Below are 18,786 nucleotides of genomic sequence, written 5' to 3' on the forward strand. Positions count from 1 at the left end.
CCTTTTCTTTTCCCCCCCAACAATCCCCTATTTCTCCGCTCCCCAGTGTTCCCTGCGCTCTCCTTTCCCCCCCCCCCCCCTCCCCCCGCTCTTATATGTTTCCCAATCAGCCATTTACCAATCCATTTAATACCTTTCAATCTGTCCCATGGGATAGATGCCTTCCTGGAATCCAGGTTGACAAAATCCACTGACTCTACCAAGTTTGTTATCTCAAAGAAATCCCATAAATTAGTCAAACATAACCACCCATTCCTAAAACCTCACTGTCTTGAATTAGCTAATGCCACTTGATACTTTCAAACATGATCCCCACACTGGAAGCGAGACTCACAGCTGGACAATTTGATTGTTCATCCCTCGCCCTTTTTTTTTTCAAAACCACCAGAGCCAATTCTAACGGGGAAGACACAAAGAATTTGGGCATCTTTCTGTAGTGGTTTATAATTTAGGAAGTTGACTAAGTTTCAGGCAGTATCTATTTGAAGGTTTGACATGTGCAAAAGACATATCAGTGAAGTTCTACTGTTCTTTTAAACTGCATATGCACTAACTTCCTTTTTTTATATAAAACACTAGACAATTACACAGAAATTCCCAGTTTTATTTAGATGGAGATGTTTTTTCCATAGTTATTTAATTGAACACAATTACATTCAAAAGAAGTGATTATATGACACAATCAGTGCAAATTTTCACAAGACAACAACCCATTTACCCTATAATTTCAAAATATACACAACTGCTATAATTAATACCAAATTATGGAACTTCTTGGTCAAGAGCAGTCAATGGTGGAATGATGAGAATCCTGAGGTCAATCCATGTACAGTATATTAGCCACATTGAACACAACACATTGTGTATGAGTTACATTCCCAATGGTTTTGGTCTACAACACTGAGATATGAAAACGAATATATTAGGCAAACGAAGAAAAAAAGTCATAGGTGAACAGGAAGTTAATACATGTGCATATCCCACACACTCTCTTAGCAGACATTTTGAATACATCAACTGAACAAGTCGTTAGTTAAAATGGATTCCAGCAGCCTAAAAGAAAGCAAATGAATTTGCTGCCGATCTAACCTGACATGTTTGCAGTGTATATAAATCACAGAGAAAGAAAGAAAAGAATATAAATCACTCATTTATCTGACGCCAGGATTATTTGTGTACTTAAAACACTGGTACTTTGATCAGAGAATTGTTCCGTTTAACCATTTTCAATTGTAATTCAGTTCTAATCCCACTAATAGGGAAAACTGACAAATGAGTAAGTTATTACAGCTTCTTTCTAAAATGCAACATTACATTAAAATTCTACAGCTACCTACCAGACAGCAAGATTGCAGAACACCCATCACCAGACCAATGGTAACAATCCCCTATTTTGAACAATAGTATCTGGTACTAGCTACAATATAGAAACATAGCTTTGTATTTACTGTAATAAAGAGCAACTTCACATTAATGCAACCATCTTACAATAATAAAGCTATACCCTACTCTGGGGAAGGGAAGTCATTTTTCTAAAATAAAAGTGATGCAAAGCAGTCAGATCAGGTCCTGAAACAGCATATGGGTGAGATGGACTGGCTCGCTTGTTTCCTTCACACTCAAGGCCTTTCCATTAATTGGTGTTGACTGGCAGGTATTACTCATGACATTTTAATCTTGCCATTTTGTTTATGACTTCACTTACACCAAATGTCCATCTCATCCAGGAAACTAGCAACCATTAACCAAAACGGCTGTCCGCTATGCAGCCAGTTATAGCACTTACAAACTTATACGTCATTGGCCAACAGCCTCATTCCCAAGCTTTTTAGTCTGAACTAAATTAAGTCTGGTTAATGTGCCCCATTCCCTTCATTCGTGTGCCATCAGTAAAAGCAACACTTGCATAAAAGGGACAATGTATGCAAATCAAAAGCAGTTTTTTTTTAGTGAAATTGTAAAACATTGCAGTGAAATAACACAGCATTAATTATCAGAGCTGCCTGTCTTCATTGGCCAGTAAAAAGATTTTCCCAGGAAAATATGTAAATCCTGAAAGACCATGAGGAAATAAATAAAAACCCAATATACAAAATTAAATTGTGACTTGTTGAGTATGTGGTCACAAAAATGTGCATTGGAGTCATGACATGCTATGTTATAAACTAGCAACCTAATCATTATCTGTGTGTATCTGCAAAAATTATGTTTTTTTAAAAAAAAGGTGCTACATAATTATTTCCAGGAACCTGTAAATATTAGCATATATCAATCCACACAGCTTTTAAACAGCATAACAAAATAAAATTGCCTCTGTCAAATCAAAAGGTACAAATATGTAATCAATATTTTTCAAAATGCATGAGTATTATCAAAATACAGCTCTAGAGTTTCAAAATGTAAACATTTTGGGACCTAGGAAGTTAACATTTTCCAATGACTGCAATTCCTCAATCACGAGAAGCAAAGCAGTGCAACAGAAATTCAAAGGAAAACATCAATTTCTTGTAATATTTTCCTCATGGCTACTAATGGAAAGTTTGTAAAGTATTCAAAAAACTAGATTTAGTATGAACTGTTAATTAGGGTTAATCACTCCAGTAATACCCAGCAAAGGACTTCGTTTTCATTCATTTAACTAGAAACATGGAAGTTTGTAGAAACTTCTGAGTGAAATCAATTCTAGAGGAAATAAAGAAAAAATTCAAATGTACAACTTTTTAAATTAAACCAATTTCAATGGGAGTAGATATCAAAGTCCATTCTGTATTCAACTCAGTTGAAAATTTATTCTTAACCATGACCTTTCCTACAGCTGATAAACTTAATTTAAGGCCATTGAGGAAGCTGGAGCTAAATCAAACTGGTTGCAAAAAAGAGGCTGTATATAGGTGTAGACAGAGTTCTGTCTAGTTGTAAACTGAATTAAACAGGATTGTATTATTAACATTGGAAATGAAAATACATATTACTGATATAACTATTGTTTAATGGCCCCTACACTTCTCCCCAGAAGAATGATAATTATGGCAGTGCTGATATTTACTCCTGTGGTGTACTAAGGGTACAAACGCAGCAAGTTCATGCTCAAATCTCCCAAAACAGATGTTATTCTGAATTTGGATGGCATGCATTGACACAACCAGAAATTTAGAACTTATGATGTTACATCAGTGTGTTTCCCTTCACTGGCTTCCTGTTCACAAAGAACCAAGAGTCTGATATTAGCTTTTCAAAATGTCATCTCGGGTGCTGCTAGCTGCACTGATTCTGATTCACGAGTATACAATGCAACTTGTAAGATCAATATCTATATATGCTTGTTAATATTCTAGGCACAATATTATCAGCAGCAAAGGGTGCCTCTTGTTTACTAACGCTGGATTTAACTAGGCAAAAATGTCACTGGCAAAGTCTCTATGTCAGTAAAGATTCCAATAGCAAGCTCTTCATTCAGTAAAGATATATATTAGTGTGGTCTCTATTCAGGAAAGGTATAACCAGTGAAGTTCCCACTCAGTAAATGTGTAATTAATGGGATCCTCAGTCAGGAATCAGGTTTGTATGGTATGTTTTACTCAATGGATGTTGTAACCAAGATATGGCACTTGTAAAGCAACTGACATTTACTGAGAAAATTGGCATCGTCCAAATTGAATTTCTGCGAGGTAAAATATTACTATCAGCTATTACAGAATGGCATTTCATTCATAAAGTAGTGAAGTTTAAGGCACATTTCCACTAATACTGTTTACTGACCTGCAACAGTGGAGAAGGGGGGCATTGGCTATAAAGAATGAATAAAACTGGTCTCCATCACAGATTGATATGATCATAAACTATCTTATTTCTACAGCTGTAAAAGGCTGGGCAGGGATTACTTAATTCGTGATGAGACTTAACCCTAGTGGTAAACTTTTGAAATTATAATTTAAGAAATTGGAAAATTAAGCAAGCAAAAAATCCTCATGAGACACAAAATGTTTTGCATATAGCTGGTTGGAATGATTAAATTTCATTTGATTTGTATGTCCAAACACAACTCTGGAGAAGATTTATGATTCCATTAAATTGGAATAGATTTTAATTTTTATATAGTTGGCTGCACACACTTTCATCCAACATACTTTCAGAATAATTCACTATATTGGTTGTCCTACTGATTTTATAAAAGGTTAAGAATAATGTGTGTTAAATCTATTTTTTTTAAAAGGATGACATTAATGTCTAATCATATTCTATCACAATAGTGCGGATCCGGTAGAAAGATTGACCAATAATGTGTGTGACTATTTTCTCTCAAAACATTTCTCTTTCAAAGTACACGATAGCCATACAAATCAGCATCAAGTTCAAACATCTGCTCAGTGCACTAACTTAAAAAAGCAAAGAGGTAAACAAATATTCAGAACTTGGAATGTCCTTCTGATGAAAGATGTCAGCAGTGAATATTTGTAGGAACCTTATAATCTTTTCAAGAGATTATGTCTGGGTCTAGAACAGTTTCTGAACTTTTTTGAAAAATGTTTCAAAATAAGAGACAAGCAGTAACAAGTTAGAATATGAATGCTCCCCAACCCCCTTTTACAATGTTTGCCCATTCAGCTTTGTATGTTATTAGCTGAAATGGAGGTCAGTCGAGCTCAGAACTGAGATCAGTGAGAACAGCTGCTCATTTCAAAGTCCACTTCAGTCCAGAACAGCTCCTTAGAGTGGGAAAGATTGAGACATTTCCTGTACACAAGTAAAAGGGGTATCTCCATTTATCAGTAATTATTTTGATAATTCTACTGTTCATTTTACTAAACAAGGAGAAATATTTTGGCTAAATCAGTAAATTCAGCACCTGCTAATGAGGCTATTAGGTTGGGATTTCAGACATTTTACTACAACAGATAACTTTCCAGTGAAAATGCACAAATAAATGACAAAAATATTATAATGCAAACTGCTGAAATCTTAAGATGATTCAGCAAATAATCTCTTGATTTATGTGGTCACACTTAAGAGTCTTTTCCAAGTTGTTGCTGCCACATCACTTCTCAGTTGCCTATTTCCGAGGTGGTCAGACTCTCTGCTCTTGCATCTTTGAAATTCCCAGTTTGCTTTTTCTGTTTCTGTTTACATTTTTTCAACATATGAACCTGAAAGTAAAACAGGAGCTCACAACAGGTCAAAAAGGAACCAAACCAATTTCAATGCTACTTAACAAATACAAATGCTCTTCACTCTCCGAATATGCTGCAGCGTGTACTGAGACACCAGTGCCCGATTCACTTGGATTTCCTAAGGCAAGCCTGGTTAGGGGCTTAGCCTCTGATCATGGTTCCACTTGTATTTATATTAGCCCTTTAACATAGCAAAACATCCCACGGCTCTTAACAAGAGCAATAACAAAACATTTTTGACACCAAGCCATAGGAGGAGATATCAGGACAGATGACCAAAAGCTTGGTCAGAGGTAGGTTTTAAAGTAGCATCTGAAAGGAGGAAACAGAGAGAGGGGTAGATTGGTAGCATTTAGAAAAAGCAGAGGGAGAGGTTAGGAAACAGACGCTCTATCGATATTGAATCATCAGTTAACATCCCACACAGAAGAGTGTCTGCAGAGACTCATTGACAGGATTGTGGCTTGGCCATGTGAGCCGCATGGAAGATGGCAGGATCCCCAAGGACATATTGTACAGCGAGCTCGTCACTAGTATCAGACCCACCAACCGTCCATGTCTCCGCTTTAAAGACGTCTGCAAACGCGACATGAAGTCCTGTGACATTGATCACAAGTCGTGGGAGTCAGTTGCCAGTGATCGCCAGAGCTGGCGGGCAGCCATAAAGGCAGGGCTAAAGAGTCGCGAGTCGAAGAGACTTAGCAGTTGGCAGGAAAAAAGACAGAGGCGCAAGGGGAGAGCCAACTGTGTAACAGACCTGACAACCAATTTGATCTGCAGCACCTGTGGAAGAGTCTGTCACTCTAATATTGGCCTTTATAGCCACTCCAGGCGCTGCTCCACAAACCACTGACCACCTCCAGGCGCTTACCCATTGTCTCTCGAGACAAGGAGACCAAAGAAGAAGAAGAAGTAGTTGTTGTCCAGTAACACTGGAACTTTGAGCTGATTATTTCCAGCTGAAGACTGCGTAGGAGGGTAAGTGCAGCCACTGACGATCAACCCAAATCTTCCTTCGCACCCATTTTATGAGTTATTCCCTGATCTCTTCTATTGAAATATTTAAACTCACTGTCAATGGAAAGCAGGCTTATTACACCTGAAATCATGTTTCCCATTGGCAGTATGTGAACCCAGGCAACCAATGAGAGTGTTAATAATGTGTGTTAAACTTTGTCAGAATATTTTCAGTTTGGCTACAAGTCCTTTTAAGTTTGATAACCAAAGTTATTTACAGAATACCAAATGTAGCCTCTCCTACTCGAATCAATCTCCTTACTGCTGTTAACTTCTTTGAAAGAGAGGTAGGAAATCTTAGCAAACTTCACACACACTAGGTCAGAGAATCATAATGGCACACGAAGCAGCCCATCGAATCACTTGTGGCATCACTCTGAGTAAATCAGGTGGATACACCGCTATCAACAAAACGTTATGGGGCAAATGTTGCCGGAGACTGGTATAAGGAGAAAGATGTGCGATTAGCAAGGTATACATCTCTTGTGAAATTGAAAATCAGCTCACGCCTCTTCAGGTGAAACGGAATTAGAGGGTGGGAAAAACTGGATCAGGAAGTGAAGTCATAATTCAGTCATAAGGTAATAGAAGTTGTTTTTAATTTTATATTATTCTTTGATTTTATATTGTTACTTATTTTTATATTGTTACTTATAGTGAAATAGCAAAAACTTATGGAAATTAGGGAGAAGGCAATTGGAGTTGGTTGGACCATCGGAGTTTCTTGACCAATCTGTCTGAGGAGCTGGAGTTACTTATACAGTAATTAGATGAACAATCATGTAATCAGTTTTACTGATGAGGACTAAACATTAGACGGGTCACCAAGAGAAATTCCCTGCTCATCTCTGAAATGACATCCTCTGTCATACAGTCATTTACAGCACAGAAGGAGGCCATTCAGCCCATTGACTGTGACAAAGGTAAACTTTCCCTCCTTATCCTACTCGATCTGTCTGCAGCCTTTGACACGGTTGACCACATCATCTTCCTCCAATGCCTCTCCACTTGTTGTTCAGTTGGGTGGGACTGCTCTCACCTGGTTCCATTCTTGATTATTTAATTGTATCCAGGGTATCATTTGCAATGGCTTCTCTTCTGCTCTCGCATCCTTATGTCTGGTGTTCCTCCAAGGATCTATCCTTGGCCCTTCCTATTTCTCATCTACATGCTGTCCCTTGGCGACACCATCCGAAATCATGGCATTAGATTTCACATGTACACTGGTGACATCCAGCCTCTCTTGACTCCTCCACTGTTCCTAAATTATCAGACTGCCTATCCAACATCCAGTACTGGATGTCTCGTGACGCCATGAAGGGATTTGAAAACATGGATAAGAATTTTAAAATTAAATCGTTGCTTAATTGGGAGCCAATATAAATTCCTGCTCCAAACTCTGTTCCCTTGCTACCAACTCCATCCCTTACCCTGGCAACTAACTGACACTAAACCAGTCTGTTTGCAACTTTGGTGATATATTTGACTCCAAGATGAGTTACTGACAACATATTTGCGCCATCGCTAAGGCCGCCTATTTCCACCTCCATAACATTGCCTGACTTCACCCTGCCTCAGCTCATCTGCTGCTGAAAACCCCATTCATGCCTTTGTTACCTCCAGACTTGACTATTCCAACTCACCCCTGGCTGGTCTTCACATTCTACCCTCCATAAACTTAAGTTCATCCAAAATTCTGCTGCCCATATCTTAACCTGCAATAAGTCTCATTCCCCTATCACACCTATATTGGCACCCCGTCTAGCAACATCGCGATTTTAAAACTGTCATCCATGTTTTCAAATTTCTCCATGGCCTCGTCCCACCCTATCTATCTAATGACCTTCAGTCCCACAATGCACCGCGATATCTGCACTCATTAATTCTGGCCTCTTGAGTATTGAGTACCACAATTTTAATCGCTCCACCATTGATGGGCTTGCCTTCAGTTCCCTCCCTGACACCTTGTCCTTGCTTTCCTCCTTTAAGAGAATATCTCTTGGTCATCTGACTTGACTTATCTCCTTTATGTGGCTCGGTGTCATTTAATTGCGTTAAAGCCACTATACAAATATTACTTCTTGTTCAAATAGTGTTGTGGACTCTTATGTCCACTTGATAGGGCAGATGGAACTTTGGTTGAATGTCTCATTTGAAGATTGTACCTCTGACACTGCAGCACTCCCTCAGTACTGACCCTCTGACAGTGCAGCACTCCTTCAGTACCTCCCCTCCGACAGTGCAGCACTCACTCAGTACTGCCCCTCCGAGAGTGCAGACTCCCTCAGTACTGACCCTCTGACAGTGCAGCACTCACTCAATACTGACCCTCCGTCAGTGCGGCACTCCCTCAGTACTGCCCCTTCGACAGTGCAGACTCCCTCAGTACTGCCCCTCCGACAGTGCAGACTTCCTCAGTTCTGCCCCTCCGACAGTGCAGACTCCCTCAGTACTGCCCCTCCGACAGTGCAGACTCCCTCAGTACTAACCCTCCGACAGTGCAGAACTCCGTCAGTACTGACCATCCGACAGTGCGGCACTCCCTCACTACTGACCCTCTGACAGTGCGGCACTCCCTCACTACTGACCCTCTGACAGTGCGGCGCTCCCTCTGTACTTACCCTCCGACAGAGCGGCACTCCCTCTGTAAATACCCTCCGACAGAGCGGCACTCCCTCAGTACTGCACAGAAGTGCTTGCTGAGATAAGAGTGGTTCTTTTCAAAGGTATCCAGCCTTTCAGCAGCTGATTCCCAAGTGAGTTGCTCCCTGGACCCTCTAGTACCACTTTTAATCATAGAACCTTAAAGGAGGAAGCTATTCAGCCCCTTGTACCTGTGCTGGCTCATAAAAGTGCTGTCCACTTAGTCGCCATCCCCAGATTCTTTCTAATTTTTCTTTTTTCAAATATTCATCTACTCCTTTATAAAAGTTATTGCTTATTCTCCCTCTAGCACTGTTTCTGGTTGGGATTGCATTCTAAGCATTTTCTACATTAAAAAGTTTCTCCTAAACACTTATTTTATTCTTCGGCCTGAATGCAATATCTGGCTCTTTTTTTATCCTTTCATCGGATGTGGGCATCACTGGCAAGGCCAGCATTTATTGCCCCTCCCTCATTTCTCTTGAGATGCTGTTAGCGAGCTGCCTTCTTGAACCGCTGCAGCCTGTGTCGTATAAGTGCTGTTAGGGAGCAAGTTGCAGGATTTTGACCCAGCAACGAAGGAACGGTGATATAGTTTCAAGTCAGGATGGTGTGTGGCTTGGACGGGAACTTGCAAGTTGTGGTGTTCCCACGTGCCTGCTGCCCTTGTCCTTCTAGTTGGTAGAGGTCACAGGTTTGGAAGGTGCTGTTATAGGGACATTGGTGCGTTGCTGCAGTGCATCTTGTAGATGGTACACACTGCTGCCACTGTGTGTCAGTGGTGGAGGAAGTGAATGTTGAAGGTGGTGGATGGGGTTCTGATCAAGCGGGTTTAATTATCCACCACCATTCTCGACCGGATGTGGCAGGACTGCAGAGCTTTGATCTGATCCATTTGTTGTGGGACCAATTTGCTGTCTATCGCATGCTGCTTCCACTGTTTTGCATGCAAGTAGTCCTGTATTGTAGCTTCACAGAGTTAGCACCTCCTATGCCTGGTGCTGCTCCTGGCGTGATCTCCTGCACTCTTCATTAGGAACATAGGAGCAGGAGTGGGCCATTCAGCCCATCGAGCCTGCTCCGCCATTCAATATGATCATGGCTGATCATCCACTTCAATGCCTTTTCCCCACATTATCCTCATATCCCCTTATGTCATTTGTATTTAGAAATCTGTCAATCTCTGCTTTAAACATACTCAATGTCTGAGCTTCCACAGCCCTCTGGGTAGAAAATTCCAAAGATTCACAACCCTGTGAGTGAAGAAATTTTCCTCATCTCTGTACTAAGTGGCTTCCCCCTTTTTTGAAATTGTGTCCCCTGGTTCTAGACTCCCCAACCAGGGGAAATATCTTAGCTGCATCGACCCTGTCTATTTTGTAGGTTTCAATGAGATCACCTCTCATTCTTTGAAACTCTAGAGAATACAGGTCCAGTTTCCCCAATCTCTTTTCAAAGGACAGTCCCACCATCCCGGGAACAAGTCTGGTGAATCTTGCTTTCTATTTCCCTCCTGGTGTTTGATAAGGTATCTACCAAAACTCGTTTTCACAGCCACATCTCCTTCCTCAGTGACTGTCTCCGGCTCCGACTTATTCCACGTGGATTCCAACTGCAGTTTCACCCATCATGCTTTGAAACCACCCAGGAGCACAGGTATCTCCGAGAAATACAACGTTCCTCGGACTGCTACTCTCGCCGCATCCTGAGATCCACGCTCAGTGCTATGCGCCGCCATATGCACACACTGGACCTCTCTCTCCAGCAGCACCGTCTTACCTTATCTCAAATCTGTTCTACTCCGCAGTTTCATCTCATCTTACGTCTCATCCGACGCATTAACAAAAAACTTTTTTTCTTCCTTTCAGGTGTTAAGGAACGCAAGCTCCAGCAGCTGATGGGGACGAATGCTCCTCCAGATCCTCCTTCCGCTTCACTTCCCTCTGACCCCACCCCTTCTGATCTGACCCCTTGCCGTGTATTCACTATACCCTCTGACCTCCCCCTCTCTGATGCTGAGCGTTCTGTACTCAGCAAAGGTCTCAGTTTTATCCCCTTACGCCTCCACCTCAATGAATTTCGCGCTCGGCATGACGTTGAGCTCTTCTTCCGTCGCCTCCGCCTCCGGGCTCACTTCTTCGACCAGGAGTCCTCCCCCCGACCAGCAGACCCATTCACCCGCCTCCAGCATTCTCCCTCTACCTGGACCCCTCACCCTGGCCTCTTACCCGCTCTTGATCTCTTCATTGAAAACTGTCGGCGAGACATTGGTCGTCTCAATTTCTCTGCCCCCCTCACTCACTCTAACCTGTCCCCCTCTGAACTTGAGGCACTCCGTTCTCTCAGGTCTAACCCCGACATGGTCATCAAACCTGCAGACAAGGGTGGTGCTGTTGTTGTATGGCGTACCGACCTCTACCTTGCAGAAGCTCAACGCCAACTCACAGACACCTCTTCTTACCTCCCTCTGGACCATGACCCCACCACTGAACATCAAGCCACCGTCCAAAGGACTGTCACTGACCTCATCTCCTCTGGAGATCTTCCCTCTACGGCTTCCAACCTCATAGTCCCGCAACCCCGGACAGCCCGCTTCTACCTCCTTCCCAAAATCCACAAACGCGACTGTCCCGGCAGACCCATTGTGTCAGCCTGCTCCTGCCCCACTGAACTTATTTCTTCCTATCTAGACTCTCTCTTTTCTCCGCTGGTCCAGTCTCTTCCCACCTACATCCGTGACTCTTCTGACGCCCTACGTCATTTTGACAATTTCCAGTTTCCTGGTCCCAACCGCCTCCTCTTCACTATGGACGTCCATCTCTCTACACCTCCATCCCCCACCAGGATGGTTTGAGGGCTTTCTGCTTCTTCCTGGAACGGAGGCCCAACCAGTCCCCATCCACCGCCACCCTCCTCCGCCTGGCTGAACTTGTTCTCACATTGAACAACTTCTCCTTCAACTCCATGCACTTCCTTCAAGTAAAAGGTGTCGCTATGGGTACCCGCATGGGTCCTTGTTATGCCTGTCTTTTTGTGGGATATGTCGAGCATTCTTTGTTCCAGTCCTACTCAGGCCCCCTCCCCCAACTCTTTTTCCGGTACATTGATGACTGTATCGGTGCCGTTTCCTGCTCCCGCCCCGAACTAGAAAACTTTATCAACTTTGCTTCCAATTTCCACCCTTCTCTCACCTTTACATGGTCCATCTCTGACACTTCCCTTCCCTTCCTCGACTTCTCTGTCTCCATCTCTGGGGATAGGTTGTCTACCAATATCCATTATAAGCCCACCGACTCCCACAGCTACCTCGACTACACTTCTTCACACCCTACCTCCTGTAAGGACTCCATTCCATTCTCCCAGTTTCTCCGTCTCCGACGCATCTGCTCTGATGATGCTACCTTCCATGACGGTGCTTCTGATATGACCTTTTTCCTCAACCGAGGATTTCCCCCCACTGTGGTTGACAGGGCCCTCAACCGTGTCCGACCCATTCCCCGCACCTCTACCCTCACCCCTTCCCCTCCCTCCCAGAACCGTGACAGGGTTCCCCTTGTCCTCACTTTTCATCCCACCAGCCTCTATATCCAAAGGATCATCCTCCGCCATTTCCGCCACCTCCAGCGTGATGCCACTACCAGTCGCATCTTCCCCTCCCTTCCCCTGTCAGCATTCCGAAGGGATCGTTCCCTCCGCGACACCCTGGTCCACTCCTCCATTACCCCCACCACCTCGTCCCCGTCCCAGGGCACCTTCCCCTGCAATCGCAGGAGGTGTAATACCTGCCCATTTACCTCCTCTCTCCTCACTATCCCAGGCCTCAAACACTCCTTTCAGGTGAAGCAGCGATTTACTTGTACTTCTTTCAATGTAGTATACTGTATTCGTTGCTCACAGTGTGGTCTCCTCTACATTGGGGAGACCAAGCGCAGACTGGGTGACCGCTTTGCGGAACATCTCCGCTCAGTCCGCAAGCAGGACCCTGAGCTTCCGGTTGCTTGCCATTTCAACACTCCCCCCTGCTCTCATGCTCACATCTCTGTCCTGGGATTGCTGCAGTGTTCCAGTGAACATCAACGCAAGCTCGAGGAACAGCATCTCATCTACCGATTAGGCACACTACAGCCTGCCGGACTGAACATTGCGTTCAATAATTTCAGAGCATGACAGCCCCCCATTTTACTTTCATTTTTAGTTATTTTTTCTTCCTTTTTTTTTTACATTCCTTTTTACATTTTTTACAATCTTTTTTTGCATTTATTTCATTTCATCTTAGTTTGTTCAGTTTGCTTACCCACTGTTTTTTTCAGGTTGTTTTTCTTCAGGTTTGCACTTGGTGCTGTTCAATATTCAGTGTATTCACACCTAATCTGTACTAATGCTTTGTCTTTCAACACACCATTAACATATTGTTTGCCTTTGCTCCGTGACCTTTTGGTCAGCTATGTGGCCTGGTCCAATCTGCACCTTCTCCTTTGTTATCTCTTGCCCCACCCCCACCTCACTTGTTTATAATCTGTGATTTTTCTAATATTTGTCAGTTCCGAAGAAGGGTCACTGACCCGAAACGTTAACTCTGCTTCTCTTTCCACAGATGCTGCCAGACCTGCTGAGTGACTCCAGCATTTCTTGTTTTTGTTTCTGGTGAATCTTTGTTGCACTCCCTCTATGGCAATAATATCCTTCCTAAGGTAAAGGGACCAAAACTGCACACAGTACTCCAAGTGCGGTCTAACCTAGGTTCTACACAATTGAAGCAAGATTTCACTACTCCTATACTCAAATCCTCTTGTGATAAAGACTAACATACCATTAGCCTTCCTAATTGCTTGCTGCACCTGCACGTTAGCTTTCAGTGACTTATTGACAAGGACACCCAGGTCCCTTTGTACATCTACACTTTCTAATCTCTTATCATTTAAGAAATACTCTGCACATCTATTCCTAACCTCACATTTTTCCACATTATATTCCATCTGCCACGTTCTTACCCACTCACTAAGTCTGTCCAAATCTCCTTGAAGCCACTTTGCATCTTCCTCACAACACACATTCCCACCTAGTTTTGTGTCATCCGTGAACTTGGAAATATTACATTTAGTCCCCACATCCAAATTATTGATATATATTGTGAACAGTTGGGGCCCAAGCACTGATCCTTGCAGTACTCAACTAGTCACAGCCTGCCAACGTGAGAATGACCCGTTTATTCTTAGTTTCTGCTTTCTGCCTGTTAACCAACCCTTAATCCATGCCAGTATATTAACTCCTATCCCATGTACTTTAAGTTTTGCTAACCAACCTCCTGTGGGGGACTTAATTAAAAACTTTCTGAAAATCCAAGTATACCACATCCACTGACTCCCCTTTATTAATTCTGTTAGTAACATCCTCAAAAAACTCCAACAGGTTCGTCAAATATGATTTTCCATTCATAAATCCATGTTGACTATGCCCAATCAGATCATTATTATCCAAGTGTCATTTATCACATCCTTCAGAACAGATTCTAGCATTTTCCCAACGACTGATATAAGGCTAACAGGTCTGTAATTCCCTGTTTTCTCTCTCCCTCCCTTCTTAAATAATGGGGTGACATTTGCGACCTTCCAATCTGCAGGAACCGCTCCAGAATCTATAGAATTTTGGAAGATGATTAATGCATCCATTATCTCCATTGCTACCTCCCTCAACACTCTGGGATGTAGAATATCAGGTCCTGGGGACTTATCAACCTTCAGCCCCATTAATTTCTCCAATACAACCTTCTTCCTAATACTAATTTCCTTCAATTCCTCATTCCCCCTAATCCTTTGGATCTCTAATTCTGGGAGATTTCTTGTATCTTCCTCAGTGAAGACAGACACAAAGTAATCGTTTAGCTTCACAGCCATTTCTCTATTCCCCATTATAAATTCTCCTGTAATGGACCCACATTTGTCTTAGCCAAATGTTTCCTTTTTACGTATCTGTAGAAGCTTTTATGTCTGTTTTTATATTTTTTGCTAGCTTACATTCATATTCTATTCTCCTTTTCTTGATCAGTTTCTTGCTTCTCTTTTGTTGTATTCTAAAATCCTGCCAATTCTCAAGTTTACTACCATTTCTGGCAACTTTATAGGCCTTTTCTTTTAGTCTTATACAAGGACATGCGCGATGCCAATATCATCACCCTCTATAAAAACAAAGGGACCGCGGTGACTGCAACAACTACCGTGGAATCTCCCTGCTCAGCATAGTGGGGAAAGTCTTTGCTCAAGTCGCTCTAAACAGGCTCCAGAAGCTGGCCGAGCGCGTCTACCCTGAGGCACAGTGTGGCTTTCGTGCAGAGAGATCGACCGTTGACATGCTGTTCTCCCTTCGTCAGATACAGGAGAAATGCCGTGAACAACAGATGCCCCTCTACATTGCTTTCATTAATCTCACCAAAGCCTTTGACCTCGTCAGCAGACGTGGTCTCTTCAGACTACTAGAAAAGATTGGATGCCCACCAAAGCTACTAAGTATCATCGCCTCATTCCATGACAATATGAAAGGCACAATTCAACATGGTGGCTCCTCATCAGACCCCTTTCCTATCCTGAGTGGCGTGAAACAGGGCTGTGTTCTCGCACCCACACTCTTCGGGATTTTCTTCTCCCTGCTGCTTTCACATGCGTTCAAGTCCTCTGAAGAAGGAATTTTCGTCCACACAAGATCAGGGGGCAGGTTGTTCAACCTTGCCCATCTAAGAGCGAAGTCCAAAGTACAGAAAGTCCTCATCAGGGAACTCCTCTTTGCTGACGATGCTGCTTTAACATCTCACACTGAAGAGTGCCTGCAGAGTCTCATCGACAGGTTTGCGGCTGCCTGCAATGAATTTGGCCGAACCATCATCCTCAAGAAAACGAACATCATGGGGCAGGACGTCAGAAATGCTCCATCCATCAATATTGGCGACCACGCTCTGGAAGTGGTTCAAGAGTTCACTTACCTAGGCTCAACTATCACCAGTAACCTGTCTCTAGATGCAGAAATCAACAAGCGCATGGGAAAGGCTTCCACTGCTATGGCCAGACTGGCCAAGAGAGTGTGGGAAAATAGCGCACTGACACGGAACACAAAAGTCCGAGTGTATCAAGCCTGTGTCCTCAGTACCTTGCTCTACGGCAGCGAGGCCTGGACAACATATGTCAGCCAAGAGCGACGTCTCAATTCATTCCATCTTCGCTGCCTCTGGAGAATCCTTGGCATCAGGTGGCAGGACCGTATCTCCAACACAGAAGTCCTCGAGGCGGCCAACATCCCCAGCTTATACACACTACTGAGTCAGCGGCGCTTGAGATGGCTTGGCCATGTGAGCCGCATGGAAGATGGCAGGATCCCCAAAGACACAGTGTACAGCGAGCTCACCACTGCTATCAGACCCACCGGCCGTCCATGTCTCCGCTTTAAAGACGTCTGCAAACGCGACATGAAATCCTGTGACATTGATCACAAGTCGTGGGAGTCAGTTGCCAGCGTTCGCCAGAGCTGGCGGGCAGCCATAAAGACGGGGCTGAAATGTGGCGAGTCGAAGAGACTTAGTAGTTGGCAGGAAAATAGACAGAGGCGCAAGGGGAGAGCCAACTGTGTAACAGCCCCGACAAACAAATTTCTCTGCAGCACCTGTGGAAGAGCCTGTCACTCTAGAATTGGCCTTTATAGCCACTCCAGGCGCTGCTTCACAAACCACTGACCATCTCTAGGCGCTTATCCATTGTCTCTCGAGATAAGGAGGCCAAAGAAGAAGAAGATATACAATCCTTAAATTCCTTTGTTATCCACAGTTGACTGCCTTTACTTTTGGGGTTTTTGTGCCTTGATGGAATGTATTGTTGCTGTAAACTATGTAATATTTCTTTAAAGACTATCCATTGCCTATGTAATGTCATACCTTTTAATGTATTTTCCCAATCCACCTCAGCCAATTTGCCCCTCATACCTTCATAACTTCCTTTTTCGAATTTAACACCCTGGCTTCAGATTGAACTACCTTACTTTCAAACATAATGTAAAATTTTATCATATTATGGTCACTCATCCCTAAAGGTTCTTTTACAACAAGTTTATTAATTAGCCCTTTCTCATTACATAATACTAGATCTAAAATAGCCTGTTCACTAGTCGGTTCCTCAACATACTGCTCTCGAAAACCATTCCTAACACACTCGAGAAACTCATCCTCCACAGCATTAGTGCTCATTAGGTTTACCCAGTCTATATGCAGATTGAAATCACCCAAGATTATTGTACTACCCATGCCACATGCTTCTCTATTCTCCTGATTAATACCATGCCCCACACTACCACTACTATTTGGTGGCCTATCAACAACTCCTACCAATGTTTGCTGCCCCTTGCTGTTTCTTAGCTCCACCCAAACAGATTCCACATTTTGATGCTCCCTTACTAATGTACTGATCCCATCCTTTATTATCAGCGCAACACCACCTCCTTTTCCTACAAGATGCCAGTCTTCAGCCAATGTGATTCACTGCACGTGATATCCTTGAATATTCAGTTCCCAGTCTTGGTCACCTTGTAGCCACGTTTCCGTCATGGCAATTAGCTCATACCCATTTACCGCTATTTGTGCCTTTAAATCATCTACCATGTTGTAAATGCTGATTGCATTCAGGTAGAGTGTTCTTAACCTTGTCGTCTTGACATTGTGCATTCTAAGCCTAGTTGATGCTCGCCTTTGTTTCGCCTGCCTTCTAATGTCACTTGCTACTTTTCTACCTCCTGTTATCAGCTTTACTTCCCTCCAATTTGAGCTACTCCTCAGGTTCTCATCCCCCTGACAAGCTACTTTAAACCCTCCCTAACAGCACTAGCAAATCGCCCTGCAAGGATATTACTTCTGGTCCTGTTAAGGTGTAGCCCGTCCATCCTGTACAGGTCCCACCTGCCCCAGAACTGGTCTCAATGTCTCAGAAATCTGATGCCCTCCCTCCTACACCAATTCTCCAGCCGTGTGTTCAATTGATCAATCCTGTTGTTCTTGTGCTCACTAGCAGGTGACATTGGGAGTAATCCTGAGATTACTGCTTTGGAGGTCCTGCTTTTTAAAATTCCTTCCTAAATCCCTAAAATCTGCTTTCAGTATCTCATCCCTCTTCCTACCTATGTCATTGGTACCAATGTGGACCACGACCTCTGGCTGTTCACCCTCCCCCAGAAGGATGTCCTGCAGCCGCTCCATGACATCTTTGACCCTGGAACCAGGGAGGCAACACACCATCCTGGAGTCTCGTTAACTGCCGCAGAAACGCCTGTCTGATCTCCTGACTACTGAATCCCCTATCACTATTGCTCTTCCACTCTTGTTCCTCCCCTCCTGTGCAGCTGAGGTAGGGTTGATCCCCCAGTTTGATGGTAATGGTAGAGTGGGGGATATGATGGGCCATGAGGTTACAGATTGTGGTTGAATACAATTCTGCTGATGGTCCACAGCATCTCATGGATGCCCAGTTTTGAGCTGCTAGATGTTCTGAATCTATCCCATTGAGCACAGTGGTAGTTCTACACAACATAATGGAGGATGTCCTCAGTGTGAAGACGGGACTTTGTCTCCACAAGGACTGTGTGGTGGTGCATCTATGCAATGTAAATTGGTGGGAGCAACGTCAAGTAGGTGGTTCTAACCATCTGCCACAGGCCCAGTCCAGCAGATACATCCTTCAGGATTCAGCCAGCTCAGTCTGTAGTGGTGCTACCGAGCCACTCTTGGTGATGGACGTTGAAGTCCCCCACCCAGAGTACAATCTGTGCCCTTGCCACCCTCAGTGCTTCTTCCAAGTGGTGTTCAACATGGAGGAGTACTGATTCATCAGCTGAGGGAGGGTGGTAGGTGGTAATCAGCAGGAGGTTTCCTTACCAGGGATGGTGATGGGGGAGTCTGGGACATTGGCTGCAAGATATGATTTGGTGAGTA

At 43.6% G+C, this 18,786-nt stretch overlaps 1 protein-coding gene across 1 annotated transcript in view; it reads right to left on the reverse strand.

Annotated features, from left to right (window-relative positions):
* Window positions 1-583: 583 nt before the first annotated feature.
* LOC137373117 (diacylglycerol kinase theta) overlaps window positions 584-18,786 on the reverse strand; it is a 296,078-nt gene continuing 277,875 nt past the window's right edge. Inside the window, exon 23 of the mRNA XM_068037996.1 lies at window positions 584-5,144. Within this exon, the coding sequence (XP_067894097.1) occupies window positions 5,043-5,144 (102 nt within the window). The 3' untranslated portion in view covers window positions 584-5,042. The remainder of the gene's footprint in view (window positions 5,145-18,786) is intronic.

The sequence above is a fragment of the Heterodontus francisci genome, chromosome 1 (assembly GCF_036365525.1).
Source record: "Heterodontus francisci isolate sHetFra1 chromosome 1, sHetFra1.hap1, whole genome shotgun sequence".
Classification (NCBI taxonomy): Eukaryota; Metazoa; Chordata; class Chondrichthyes; order Heterodontiformes; family Heterodontidae; genus Heterodontus; species Heterodontus francisci.